This window comes from Equus quagga, chromosome 22 (assembly GCF_021613505.1).
Source record: "Equus quagga isolate Etosha38 chromosome 22, UCLA_HA_Equagga_1.0, whole genome shotgun sequence".
NCBI classification, from domain to species: Eukaryota; Metazoa; Chordata; class Mammalia; order Perissodactyla; family Equidae; genus Equus; species Equus quagga.
In genome coordinates this window covers 5,661,095-5,676,228 of record NC_060288.1, presented here as the reverse complement: position 1 = coordinate 5,676,228, position 15,134 = coordinate 5,661,095, and the positions used below count along the sequence as shown (strand labels likewise).

The window sequence follows — 15,134 nt, the reverse complement described above, 5'->3', positions numbered from 1 at the left end:
CCAACAGCCCCTTCAGTGAAAGTATTTCATACATTTGTAATACAGTTAGATTGTTTTGTCACAGACTGCATTTCATCCTGGGATCCCCTGCCTCTTAAATAATTTTTCTTTAATTTTCACATATCAAGATTCACTCTTTGTGGTATAACGTTCTATAGGTTTTGATAAATGCATAGTGTCATATTTCCACCATTACAGTGTCATATAGAATAGTTCCGTGCCCTAAAAAAAAAAATTCCCTGTGCTTTAAATATTAAGGCTTATTGAGGAGTGACACCTGGGGAAGGAAAGGGAGAGAAAGCAAGATTGGCAGGAGAGCATTCAGACTTTGATGCAGATTGGACTAAGTCTGCCAGGCCGATGTGGAGCGCCAACACAGAGATTGCCCATTCGAGGAGTCCCATGTTGGTCAGAAGTGGTCAGGCCTTTAAACTGCTGCCTTGCTCAGCCATTGGCTGGAGACTGCCAGAAAAGACTCATCTCAGCTCAAACGTTGAGGCAGACCCTGAAAGCACTAACAGCTGGAGGTTATCAGCTAACCACATTCCTTGAGTTGGGTTGCTAAGTCCTCTCCTGGAGAGTGATCTGAGTGCAGGCATCTCTGTGTCTGCCAGAAGTATCTTTGAAAATTCCAAGCAGTGATTGGCCGAGGAATCTTGAGCAGAGGATTCCTGCATCAGGTGGGATTTGGAATCAGATGATCCCATTGGCCCCTTTCAGTTCTTGGGCCCTACGACTGTCCTTTAGCCTGCTTTGATTCAGGCAGCCCAGGTATTCAGTTCCTCACATTCATTCCACCTTGCTCGAGCCCCTGCTTCCCTTTTTGCGCTGACCATCTTATGCCCTGCTCTGTTCTAGAGGTAGGATCAGAGCCCCTTCTTTTTTTTTTTAAAAGAAGATTTTATTTATTTTCTTTCCCTTTTTCTCCCCAAAGCCCCCCGGTACATGGTTGTATATTCTTAGTTATGGGTCCTTCTAATTGTCGCATGTGGGATGCCAGCTCAGCTTGGCTTGATGAGCAGTGCCATGTCCGTGCCCAGGATTCGAACCAGCGAAACCCTGAGCCAAGGCAGCAGAGCACACGAACTTAACCACTCGGCCACAGGGCCGGCCTCAAGAGCCCCTTCTTTTTTCTAGGGACTATTCCTGGAGCTGCCGAGGAGCCAAAAGATGGAGTCTATGGCTCCCACTTCTGCTGCCCACACCTTTTTAGATCTCAGATGCTCAAGAAAATGGTTACAGTGTCAACAGCAACATGGATCACTGAGTTGAACATAGATGAAAAGCTTGTGAGTAAGAAACTTGGCAAGAAAGTTGAAAAATGCAAAGCTGACTACCCAAACCAAATCCTCATCTGATGTGCTCCCTCCCTGGACATGGAAAAGGGAAGATAGCAGTACTCCCTACAGGTTTATGCCTATTCCACGCCTGGCAAGGGGTGATGGTTTTATTTTACTCCATCCTAACTCCCATAGGTGCCCCCGGATTTTCATCCGCAGGGGCAGAGTCATTCCCATGCAATTCTGGTCTTTCTCTGCAGGTGGATAACTTTCAGGCTTCCTGAAGAAACAGTGGCTCTGATGTTTTGTTCTACCTGCGCTTAATCTTCCTTTTGTTTAACTTGCTTAAAGTTAAAAGCCTGTTTTATTCTTGTAACTTGGCAGCTCTGTCTGGCTCACAAATGTCCCAAGATAAATAATTAAGGTTTCCACGTGACCTCTTAGGACAGTCTTAACTTCCAAGCCAAAGGAACATTTTCTATCAACTTGGCCTCCCTTTAGAGATTTCCTTGGCATGTTTGCTTCTGCTTTGCAGCATTTTCAGGCTCCATGCATGCTGTTGGTTTGCCCACCCAGAAAACAGTAGCATTTCTTTTTATATGCATGCTGCTATTTTTATACCATGAACCATGCATACTGATTTTCATGCCAAAGGCTCACAAATTAAAGTGCTTCCTTGAACCCACGCCCTCAGGACTCCTGCCAGCCTTCTGGGTTTTCTGTCCACTTTGTCATTTCTCGGTGGAATGACTGAAGCCGGAGCCTGGTGGGTCAGAGAGGAAATAAAGTATTGGTGGATGAACTCTCCCTACCCTCCCACCCCCAGGACCAGACAGCAGGGTTGGAATCCATGTTTAAATATCCAAAGCTTGCTCCAGGTCACTACCCCGAAGTTAGATGAAACCCAAAAAAGTACAAAGAGTTAATATTCCAAGAAGACACTTGTGGTTACTGAGTCCAGGATGTTTGAATTATAGGCAGCCTCTGTCTCTGAAAACAATGCCAGGGCACAAAAAATAGCCTACTTTAAAAAAAAAAAATCAATAAAAAGCACACAAAGGATGTACTGTCCCTGAACCATTATGCAGGAATAGAAATGACAAGTAAATGAAATAAAAAACGAAAGAAGTTCTTTTTTTTCTAAGCGCTTTCAGTCCTTCTCCTGAGAATACCGATTGAGACTGTGAACTTGGCAGCTGTTTCCGTAGCAGGAGAGCAGGGTCACAGTTCTGAAGCACAAGCTTTCTTCTGGAAACTGGCCGCTTCTTATAGGTGACAGCTGGATCACCTTGAAATAGGGGAACAAAGACTTTTTTTTTTTTTTTTTTTTGCCAGAATTCAGCTTTGCTAGCATGAAGTGTTAGAGAACAGTCACACACAGAGTGGCTGGTGGAATTATAGAGGAATTTCTGAGAATCAGCCTTAGGCCAAAGGTAATTGGCTGGAAACTTGCACTGAAAACTTACCTTGTAAGCAAGCATGTGACTTTCACCTGGGTTGACTTTCTTCGGTCCCGGGGGTTCCAAGGCCAGAGAGAAGCTCCTGGTCTGGGTGGCTGGAGTGTTCACTCTTCAGAGTAAACTGAGAACAAATTCAAAGACAGACCACCAAAGGTAATTTCTCTCTTTGACACTGAGTATAATGGGGATGGTTTTTAAAATAAAGTTTTTAAAATTTTCTAGTCAAACTAACGGATATGTATTCTTGGTATTTGGATTAAGTGGAAATGAAGGAAAGAAGGATGGAGGAAAGAACAAAGGACTGGGTAGAGTGGGGAAATCTGAGTCCTGGTTCGGCCTGGGCACTGACCCTGTAACCTTGGGCACGTCTCCAGCACGGCAGGGCCTTGGTTTGCGTATGTTAAATAAGAAGGTGGAACTAGACGGCCTTGAAGGGCCTTTCCAGCTCTGTTCCAGGAAGCAGTTCCTTAGTTTTGATTTTTTTGTTATGTTTAGGCAGTTCCAAAACAATGATGTGACGTGGAATTAGGGCATGGATTTGCCAGAAGGTCGTCGTGAGGCTGGTAGCTGGCCTCAGGCAGTTCATGACATGTTTGCAAAGATGAATTCAGATTAAGACAGTCCTCAGGGCAGGTGGCTGTAAATATTTGTCGTGTGAATGAGTGAGTGAATGAATCACTCAGGACTGCTCTGAGGGAGAAGAGAATGGAAACACCCAGTTGGAGGAAGTTTCTTTGGGATCGTGCATAGATTTGCTGAACGATGCTGGCTGGGGGAGGGTTCACGGACAGTCAGCCGGAGCTGGACTTCAGGCCCTGATAGCACTCTTTATCTGTGGAATAGGGTGGACTGATTGCTGGCAGACTGCTAAGTAATACAGTTCTTCCGGGTACAGCTGATTTGACTACAGTAATGGGACTCTTCTTCTCCCTAATTTAATGCCCAGAACGTTGATTAGGATTTGCTTTGGCTGAGTCTTATAGAAATCCAGAATAACAGTGGCTAAACAACATAGAAGTTTGTTTTTCTCCCACGTAAAAGAAATCTGTAGGTAGGCAATCCAGGGCAGGCTTAGAGGCTCCGTGGTGTCATGGATTCAGGCTCCTTCAACCTCGGGATTAAGTATGGCTGTGTGAATTCAGCTATCCCATCAGTGTGCCAGCCAGCAGGGGAAAGGAAGAGCCAAAAAAGGGCTCACCTCCTGTTCTAGTCCTTTTGGGCTACTTTAACAAAATACCACAGACTGGGTACCTTATAAATAACAGAAATTTATTTCTCACAGTTGTAGAGGCTGGAAGTCCGAGATCAAGGCACCAGCATATTTGCATTCCAGTGAGGGCCTCTTCCTGGTTCATATCTGGTGTATCCTAGCTGTGTCCTCACACGGTGGAAAGGGCCAGTGATCTCTCTGGAACCTCTTCTATAAAAGCACTAATGCCATTTGAGGGCTTCACCTTCATATTTATGCATCTCCCAAAGGCCCCTTCTCCCATCTGCTATCATCCTTAGGGGTTAGGATGTCAACATATGAATTTTGGAGGGACACAAACATTCAGACCATAGTACCTCCCCGCTCTCCATTAATGATGCTTTCTGAAAGTTGAACTTGACACTTCTGTTTTCATCCCATTGACCAAAACTCAGTAACATAGCCACACCTAAGTTCAGCGAGACTGAGAAATGTAGCTTTTATTCATAATAGCTAAAACTCAGGGTTGCTTTTTGTTTGCTTGTTTGTTTTACTGAGAGAGGAGGGGAGAACAGATATTAGACACTATTAGTCTCTGTCGCCCGGAGAGATTATAGACTTACTCCAATTATACAGTTGTGCTTCCATTGCTCAACTCCTTTGGTCCTTATCCCTTAAAATTGTCTTCAGGGCCCATAGCAAATTATTTTCCTTTTTTTTCTTTCCCTTTCTTTATTTTTGTGTGTTTGTGTGTGAGGAAGATTGGCCCTGAGCTAACTTCTGTTGCCAACCTCCCTCTATTTTATGTGGGATGCCACCACAGCATGACTTGACCAGCGGTGCTAGGTCTGCACCCGGGATGCCAACCTGTGAACCCCAGGCTGCCAAAGCGGAGCATGCAAACTTCACCACTGTACCACCGTGCCGGCCATAGCAAATTATTTTCATCATTCCAAATGAGTCTTCATCCTGTGAAGGTAGGTTTGATTTTTGAAAGCAAGCTGAGGTCACTCAGGACAATGGTAATGGATAAGGTGGGGGATAAAGCTGAGTATTACCACTTCATAAGAACAATGTATGGGCTTATACCTCTGGATATTACAGACTATTCTGGGTATTATGACCATTCCTGCAGAAAATAACTCTAAAACCTGGACATAATACACAAAGTGACTACCTGAAGGTACTGAAGAGGAAACAGGAGTAGATCCATCTGGGGCTGCATGTTAATCTGGAGAAGAGGAGATGAGGAGCTGTATAAATAAATCCCCAACTCCTAGACTTTCAGCCTGGGGCTAAGTGTAGTCCACATTGTGGTTTGTGTAGCAGAGGGATGTATATGAAAAACTACAGTCTTTCTGTTCTGGACAACAAGAAAAGTGAAGCCAGGAAATCATGAATGCTGAAAAAGTAGGAGAACCCAAAAAGGAAAGAGCCTGCAGGTGGATCCCCAAACCAAATCTCTGATCAACCCTGAACCACATATGCACAGAACACACTCAAAGCAGCTCAAGTGAAGACAAAAGACCTGCACTCAGACTGGAGCTGCCACCCAAGAAACAGAGTTTGCAGTTCAAACCCAACAAGAAAATTGTCTGCTAAACAAAGGAAAAACAACTCTCATCAGAGAAAAATAACAGAACCTGAAATCTTCACAGCTTAGCATTCACGATGTCCAAGATTCAACCCAAAATTGCCTAACATATGAAGAACCATGAAGGTGAACACATTTTTAAGAGAAAACTTAATCAAATCCAATTTGGCAATGAATAAGATGTTGGAATTTAAAAGGCAAGGGTTTTAAAGTGTTTGATAGCTATCCTCAGTGAATTAAAAAAAAAAACAAGGGAAAAAAACTTGTCTTCAGTGAATCTAAATCTCAGCAAAGAAATGGGAAGTTTCTGCAGAAAAATTGAAACAATAGAGCCAGCCCTGATGGCCTAGCCATTAAGTTCGATGTGCCCCGCTTCAGCATCCTGGTTCAGTTCCTGGGTGCGGAAACACACCACTCGTCTGTCAGTAGCTGTGCTGTGGCAGTGGCTCATATAGAAGAACCAGAAGAACTTACAACTATACACAACTATGTACTGGGGCTTTGGGGGGTGGGGGGGGAGGAAGGAAGAAAAAGGAGGAAGACTGGCAATAGATGTTAGCTTAGGGCGAATCTTCCCCTGCAAAAAAAAAAAAAAGAAAGAAAGAAAAAGAAAGAAAGAAACAACAGAAAAGAACCAAATGGAAATCTCTTTTTTTGTTGCTTTCTTTCTGCTTTCAAGACTTATGACATTTTGACTGCGTGCTTGGGGTGGACTTCTTTATGTTTATTTTACTTGGTGTTTGTCTAGCATCTTGTATCTGCAAATTTCTGACTTTTATTACATTTGGGAAGCGTTTGATTATCATTTTTTCAATATTTTTCCCACTTCAACCTCTTCTCCCCTTCTAGGATTTCAATTACCTGTACGTTTGACTGTCTGATATCATCTAAGTCTCGGAGATTTTGTTCATTTTATTTTTGATCTTTATCCTATTACTCATCTTGAGTAATTTTGATGGATCTGTCATAAAGTTTACTTATTCTTTCATTTAACATGTCCGTTTGGCTCTTAAGTCCGTCTGGTGAATATTTTTTTCAGAAGTTGTACTTTTCGGCCCTAGAATTTACATGAAGTACTGTATTAACTATAAACTGGCTATGAAAAGTTAAGGATGTACTTTGTAATTTATAGCTCAACCACTAAAAACAAAATGCAAACTCTATAGCTAAAAAGCTATAAATAAAACCGAAATGGAATGATTTAAAAAATATTAAAGTAATCCAAAAAAAGGCAGGAAATGAGAAATGGACAAACAAATGTCAGAAGAGAAAAATAGAAAACAAAAAAATAAAATCATAGATCCATACCCAACCATATCAATAAATACATTAAATGTTAATGGCCTAAACACTCCAACTAAAATATCGAAATTGATGATTTTTTAAATGGATAAAAAAAGCCAAATATAACACCTCATTGAAGAAAATATACAGATGGCAAATAAGTATATGAAAAGATGCTCCACATCATATATCATTAGGACACTGCAAATTAAAACAATGAGACACCACTACAAACCTATTAGAATGGTCCAAATCCAAAACAAAGATGACACCAAATGCTGGTGAGGATGTGGAGCAACAGGAACTCTCATCCATTGCTGGTGGGAATGCAAAATGGTACAGCCATTTGGAAAGATAGTTTGGTGGTTTCTTACAAAACTAAACATATTCAACATATGATCCAGCAATTGCATTCCTTGGTATTTACTCAAATGAGTTGAAAACTTATGTACAAACAAAAATATGCACATGATATTTATAACAGCTTTATTCATAATTGCCAAAACTTGGAAGCAACCAAGATGTCTTTCAGTAGGTGAATGCATAAATAAACTGTGGTACATCCAGAAAAGGAATATTATTCAGCACTAAAGAGAAATGAGCTATCAAGCCACAAAAAGACATGGATTAACCTTAAATGCATATTACTAGGTGAAAGCAGCCAGTCTGAAAAGGCTACCTACTGTATAATTCTAATTACATGACATTCTGGAAAAGGCAAAATATGGAAACAGTAAAAAGATCACTGGTTGTCAGGAAGTGGAGTTGGGGGAGGGATGAGGAGGCAGAGCAGAGGGGATTTTTAAAGGAGTGAAACTATTCTGTATGATACTACAATGTTGGATACATGTCATGATATGTTTGCCAAAACTCATACAATGTACAATACCAAGAGTGAATCCTAATGTAAACATGGGCTTTGGCTGATAATGATGTGTCACTGTAGGTTCACTGGTTGTAACATATGTACCACTCTGGTGTGGGATGTTGATAGTAGGGAGGCTGTGGGTGTTTGAGGGCAGGGGATAGGTGGGAACACTCTGTACTTTCTGCTCAATTTAACTGTGGGCCTAAAACTGCTCTAAAAAATAAAGGTCATTTAAAAAGGCAAATAGATATACTTTAAACATGAAGACAGAGATAGATCAAAGGTAGATGGGAAGAAAAAGATATATTGTATAAATAGTAAACACAAGAAGGCTGGGGTGGCTATATTAGGATCAAACAAAATAGATTTCTAAACAAAATGTATTACCAAAGATAGAGAAGCGCACTTCAAAATAATAAAAAGTGTTAGTTAATCAAGAAAACATAAAAGTTGCAAATTTGTGCTCAATAATAACTTCAAAATACATGAAGCAATAAGGAAGAAATAGGCAATCATAATTGGAGATTTTAGTGTCTCTCTGAAATTGATAGAATAAACAATCAAAAATCAACAAAGACAAAATCTTAACAACATTATCCACCACGGTGACCTAATTGATATTTATAGAACACTTTACCCAACATAGCAAAATAAAGATTGTTTTCAAGTGTACACGATATGTTTACCAGGATAGCCATATTCTGGACCATAAATAATTCTCAATAAATTTTAAAAGTTTGTTTTCTGACCACAACAAAATTAAACTAGAAACTATGAACAATAAGATAACTAAGAAAATTCCAAATATTTGGAAACTAAACAACACACTTTAAATATTAATTGGGTTGAAGAAGAAATCACAAGAGAGATTAGAAAATATTTTGCACTGAATGATAAAAAAATACAATATATCAAAATTTGTAGGCTATGGCTACAGTAGCACTTAGAGAGAAATAATTTATAGCTTTGAATGCCTGTAAGAGAAAAAAGGAAGGTCTCAAATCACTGATCTAAGTTTCCATCTTTAAAAACTAGAAAAAAGAAGAGCAAATTAAACCCAAAACAGTCAGAAGGAAGGAAATAATAAAGACAGAAATCAATGAAATAGAGAACATAAAAAAGAGAAAATCAACAAAGCCAAAAGGTAGTCGTTTAAAAAAACTAATAAAATTGGTAAATCTCAAGCTTGATTGACCAAGAAAAAAAGGAAATTGCCAATATCAGGAATGGAAGAGAGACTGCCACTACAGATCCTTCAGACATTAAAAGAATAACAATCCATTATCAGTAGTATGAACAACTTTATGCCACTAAATGTGACCACTTAGGTGAAATGCACACATTCTGGGAAAGACATAAATTAAAAAGCTGACCCAGGAAGAAATAGAATGCTCGAACAGTCCTATATCAATTAAAGAAATGGAGTTTGGAATTAAAAAACTTTCTGACAAAGAAACTCCAGGCTCAGATGGCTTCACTGGTGAATTCTATCAAACATTTAAAGAAGAAATAATACCCACCATACAAAAACTCTTTCAGAAAATAAAGGAGGGAACATTTCCAACTTAGTTTATGATGCTGGTATTATGCTGATTCCAAAACCAGATGAAGACACGTTAAGAAAGCAAACTACAGACCAATATTCCTCATGACTCTAGATGCAAAACTCCTCAACAAAATATTAGCAAACCAAATCTAGCAGCATGTAAAAAGATTATATGCCACAATCAAGTGACAATGCAAGACTGGTTTTACATACAAAAATCAATATAATTCAACAAATTAAGAGAATAAATGAGAGAAACAGTATGATTATTTCAGTAAGTGCGGAAATAGCATTTGTCAAAATTCAACACCTTTTATCATTTAAAAACACCCTCAGCTAATTATGAATAAAAGAGAACTTCCTCTGGGCCGGCCTGGTGGTGCAGTGGTTAAGCCCACACATTCTGCTTCTGTGGCCCGGGGTTCGCTGGTTCGGATCCCAGGTGCAAGACATGGCACCGTTTAGCAAGTCATGCTGTGGTAGGCGTCCCACATATAAAGTAGAGGAAGATGGGCATGGATGTTAGCTCAGGGCCAGTCTTCCTCAGAAAAAAGAGGATTGGCAGATGTTAGCTCAGGGCTAATCTTCCTCGGGAAAAAAAAAGAGAGAGAGAGAACTTCCTCAACTTGATTAAGGAAATATGCAAAAATCCAACTGCTAATATACTGCAATGTGAAGAATTCAATGCTTTCTACCTAAGGTCAGGAACAAGGCAAGGATGTTAGCTCTTACTACTTTTATTTAACATTGTATGGGAGTGCCTAGCCACTGAAGCAAGGCAAGGGAAAAAAGGTAAAGAAGTAGTAAATAAAGAAGTAAAACTGTCTTTATTTGCAAGTGACATCATATAGAAAACTCTAGGAAATTCATGAAAAAGCTATTAGAAGTAATACGTGAATTTAGCAAGGTCGCAGGATACAATATACAAAAATCAATTTTATTTCTACATACTAGCATCCAGCATTTAGAAGTAACATTATAAAACAATTCCATTTACAATAGCATAAAAATACTTAGGAATAAATTTAGCAAAAGACGTGCAAGACCTGGAGGCTGAAAACTGCAAAACATTATGGGAAATTCAAGAAGATCTACATAAATAGAGAGTTATTCCATGTTCATGGATTGGGAGTCTCAATATTGTTAAATAGGCAATTTCCCTCGAATTACTCAATAGATTCAATGTACTCCCTGTGGAAATCCAAATGGGTTTTTAAAAAAGAAGTTTACAAGTTTATTTTGAATTTTATATGGAAGACAAAAGACCTAGAATAGCCAAAACTATTTTGGAAAAGGAAAACAATGTTGGGGTACTTATATTACCTGATTCCAAGAACAATATGTGGCTCTTAAGTAGTAAATCCAATTGTATCCTTTGGCTTGTAAATTGGCATTTAAATAATTTCCCAAAGAGGACAGAGGGTGCAGCTCTGAGAGAAGCATGCAGCTTCCCAAGATGGCTACTTTCAAGGGTAGTACTCATTTGGCATGATTGCTGGGGGGAAAAAATCCATGTTGAATATAAGCTTTGTAATCAAGACAGAAATTATTTTAAATACTGGATACACCATTTACTTCTCTAACCCTCAATTTCTTTGTCTTAAAATGGTGTGCACAGTGTAAAAATTAAAGAAATAGAGCATAAAGGCTAAGCTCTACGTTACAGCTTTAGAACTAGCCTACCTGGGTTTGAGTCCTGGTTTTGCCAGTTCTTGGCTGTGTGGCCTTGGACATGTCTAATCTTTCTATGCTTCACTTTACTCATTTGTAAAGTGAGGATACTAAAAGTGCCTACCCAAAGGTGGTGATAAACATTCAATGAGTCAATAAATCTAAAGCACTTAGAACAGAGTCTGACACATACAAAGTGCTCAACAAGTATTACCTACTGTTATCATCATTTCCCAGTGTTATGAGGACTAAGTGTGGTTACTTTTGTAAGCAAAGTCCCTGGGATCCAATAGATGTTAGCTCCCATCTCTCTACAGAGGATAAGGAGCGTTCTAGGAGTAGGGTTTGACACTGAAGGGTGTATTTTGCAATCTTGGGGCAGTCTTTTTTTCTTTTAAAGATTTTATTTTTCCTTTTTCTCCCAAAGCACCCCGGTACATAGTTGTGTATTTTCAGTTGTGGGTCCCTCTAGTTGCGGCATGTGGGACGCCACCTCAGCATGGCTTGATGAGCGGTGCCATGTCCAACGCCCAGGATTGGAACTGGTGAAACCCTGGGCCACCGAAGCAGAGCACGAGAACTTAACCACTCAGCCATGGGGCTGGCCCCTCAGGGCAGTCTTGAATTTCAATTTTTAAAATTTTCTTCCTTTACTATTTTTTCAAGGTTTAAAAAATGCCTTACTGACAGAAGTATAATGCACAAATGGAAACCTTGGATATCAAATACTACCCCTCCTAGACTCCATCACAGAGCATCTTTCTCCTTCTACTCCAGCCAGCCATCACGTTCAGCAGCCCGCTGCCCAGGGACTGCAAAATGCAGGCTTCCCCCTCCTCTCTTCTGCTCTTTTTTCTCCTTCTTTGGTCACGTCAGGCAGAAAGTACAGGACACCATAAAATAGTCAGGTTTTATTCTCCCTTTATTTCCTGTCAAATGTGATACCAAGTGGTCCCCAGCTATTAGCCTCTTGCCTTCCACTTGAAGAACGCTTCAGCTGTGTAAATGGTTCCGAGCCCCAGAACTGGCATTACTTGCTCAGTCAATGGGTCAGACGACAGAAGGTTGTCCACGACTTCCAGCTGGCCTCTGAGTGCACAACTTCAGAACCACACCAAGGCAGAGGAGGTGTTTCCATTCCTTTAATAGTTTTCCTCAGAGAACTTGTGATGGCATGGCAACAATTCTGTATCTGCATTAGGGATGCTGAGGCTTTTTATTTTTGTTTTTAATTGCAATATAAAAATCAAGAAGAATTTTAAACCCAGGGATAGTAAGCAGAAAATTTGGAGATATCCCATAGGCCGTTCCGTTGCTGGCAATCTGCAGCCTGTCTCTGGGATGGAGAAACAGATCTTGGCTTTCCTTCCATGAGAAGGACAAATCATATGTTACGCGGAAGAGGGGTGTCTGGGGCTCTCAGGGCTATCCTGGGCACTTTCCCTGAAAAGCCTTCCTACGTTTACTTCCTGTAGACAAGACCTTCCCTTCACTGGAGCCCCAACTGCCCATGCCTCTGTACCAGCCAGGGCAGCAAAACCAGTAAACACACGCATCTCTGCAGAGATGCCCTTTGGGCTCCATGTAGACAACTTTTCACATTATTTTGCAGACTCCTTTTTCCCTTCATTGTCTCAGTTTCTCTGCACCACCGTAGGGTATGGACTTCACTTTTTTCCTTTTCTTTTAAACCATTTTAGTGGCACTGCCCTGTGCCTTTCTGCACTAGTAGTAATAAAACTCTTCCCAACGGCCCATCTCGTCCATCAAGTAGAAAGAAAACGTTTCCAACCCCACCCTCCTCTCCTGTCACTTCCCCTCCCATTTTCCCTTGGAATGACCCACTGGGAATAAAGACCTTTCTCACTAGGAGAGGCTGAGTGTTCCTCTGGAGGGGACCACAGCTCTGACACGGTTATGTTTGCAATATCAATGGCACGTGCATCACATTGCTGAAGTATTCTAGACAGAATGTGTGAAGAATTTGAACTTTCTAAAAAACTGGTCTGCCAAGAGTCAACTTTTCTTCAACTATTTGAAATCCTTCCCATCAAATCTCAATTCCAGTCTTACTACACTTTTACTAATTAATGTTTATTTTCCCACCCTCAAATACTCTGCTTGTATATATCTACAATGTGGGAGCATCCTGAACTCCAGGAATCTACTGGCCATAATAAAGATAATGTATAAACAGGCAGTCGAAATTGGACATAAAAGAGAGGGATCTGTTGTAAATATGTCTCTAATATGAGTTTTCTGATCCCTTCTGGAAACATGAAAATGTAGCCACATTTTTATTCTCCTATAGCTTCCAGGCAAGAATGAAGTTAATGTTGAACACCATTCTGTGTGCCTCACCACAGGATCATTCATTCACTCAGCAAATATGTATTGTATATAATCCAGGATACAGGCCCTGTGCCAGGCACTTAGCTTGGATGCAGAGATAAGAGAGCGTTCCTGCCGCTAAAGGACTCATATTCAGTGGGCAGACAGACAAGTGAAGAGATCACTACAAAATAAGCTTGTAAGCGCCGTGTTAGAGGAGTTAACTGCTATAGGAAGACTGGGGAGGAAGGTGGTAACACGCGTTGGGGTAAATGCATTTCTCGGCAATTGTGAGTGTCTACTCTGGCCAAGCAGTGTCGGGGGAACAGTGAAAGCAAGTTCTCTGTCCTCAGGGAGTTGACATTCTAGTGGAGGAGGCAGGCAACAGCAAAAAGGATGTACTGTCGAGTTGCAGGATAGTGTTATCGAAGGGAGGTTTGAGTTGGGTCTGGAAGGATAAACAGGTGTTAGAAGAGGGCATTTCGATCTTCGTAAACACACAAAACGCGGGGCTGGAGGAGAGATTGCTGGTGAAGAGGTGGATAGGAGACGGGAATGGGTGAGAAAGAGCATGAAATATTCTGAAAAGGGAGTTATTAAGTGTAGTATTAGGTGGATCACAGGAGCAACGGGAGGGTTAGGGTGCATTTTTTTCCTAAGAGAGTTTGGAAGAGAATTTATTCACTGGTTGTCAGAACCGGGAGGGTCATTAAGAGGTAAAAAATGAACATACCCCCTCATTTTACAGATGGAGAAAACAAGACTCAGAGAGGGTAAAGTAACCTGTGCAAGTCACCCAGGTAGCCGGGGGCAGAACCAGGGCTAACCCAGCTTTCTGTAGCACTCAGCCCAGACCTGCCTCCCGCGCTGTGCCGGAGAAGCTGCCGGGGGCGAGGGCGCGCCTGGTCGCCCATCCGGCCCACACACCGCCCCCTACTGGTGCTTCTCTGCAGAGCCGCCGCCCGGCGCCTGCCAGCCGCTCCCCTGCTGGCCCCGCGCAGGGGCTCCGCAGACCCCCGCCGGCTGCCCCAGCGCCGCCGCCCCCCGAGGGCTGGGCGGGCAGACAGAGTGACGTCTCCCGGGCCGGGCCCAGGCCTCCCGCCCACTCCACCTGTTGCCCTTGGCCGCCCAGGGGCTCCTCCGCTGGGGATGAGGCGCCCGCCCCCCGAGTCCCTCCGGCAGCCCCGCGGGGCCCCAGCGCGCAGCATCTCCTGGCGGTGTCCCCGGGCGGGTGTCCCGGGCCGCGGCGCAGGCGGAGCCCTGCAATTGGCGGAGAAGTTGGCCGCGTCGCCAGCACCGTCCTCTCGCCGGCCTTCGCGGCGGCTGGGACCCCGAGGCCGGGCTCCCCAGCGCCCCCGCCCACCCCTCGGCCCCACCCTTCCTCCTCCGCCCGCGCCCTCCCCGCGCAGGGTCCGGGGCGAGCCGGCGCGCCGCGGAGCACGGGCGGCCGCGACCGGGGCGCCGAGCTCGGAGCATGGGAGGCTCCCACTCTCAGACCCCGAGGGCCCGGGAGCCGGCCGGGGAGAGGCCCCCGAGACCCCGAGAGACCGCGTGAGTCCCAGAGCCCTCCCCGGGGCCGCGTTTGGGGGGTTGCGAGCCAGCCGGGAGTGGTAGCGCATGGTGCCTATCCCCAGGGCTGGGAAGGTGGGGCTCGCGCCCGCCCCGCGGGGCACAGGGGCTCCGGGGTTGGCCTGGTGGGACGTCCCCCTCCGAGCCTCGCCCTGCTGGGCCCTGGTGGCTCCTGGCCACGACCCCATCGCGACAAGATCGCGCCCAGGCGGGGCTGCTGTCCGGCGCCTGTTCACGCGGCGCGAGTGGGAGAAGGGGACCTCGAGTTTTTCCGAACTTCTCCAGGCAGGAAAACACACGTGTCCTCAAGGGCTCTGAAACATTCGCGAGACAAAGCTGTCG

The 15,134-nt window shown here is 43.2% G+C and overlaps 1 protein-coding gene across 7 annotated transcripts in view; it reads left to right on the top strand.

Moving 5' to 3' along the window:
* TACC1 (transforming acidic coiled-coil containing protein 1) overlaps nucleotides 1-15,134 on the top strand; it is a 120,326-nt gene that overhangs the window by 14,510 nt on the left and 90,682 nt on the right. The window contains exon 1 of one of the 7 annotated variants that reach the window (XM_046648838.1): nucleotides 2,800-2,893. The exons of 1 other annotated variant lie outside the window; for it this stretch is intronic. Coding sequence is in view for 2 of the 6 variants with exons in the window: in XM_046648835.1 (XP_046504791.1) it covers nucleotides 14,698-14,774 (77 nt within the window). In the remaining 4 variants the exon portion in view is untranslated. Of the gene's footprint in view, nucleotides 1-2,799; nucleotides 2,894-14,252; nucleotides 14,775-15,134 lie in introns of those variants that run through there. 5 more of the 7 variants (XM_046648831.1, XM_046648832.1, XM_046648837.1 and 2 more) reach the window with 5 other exon arrangements.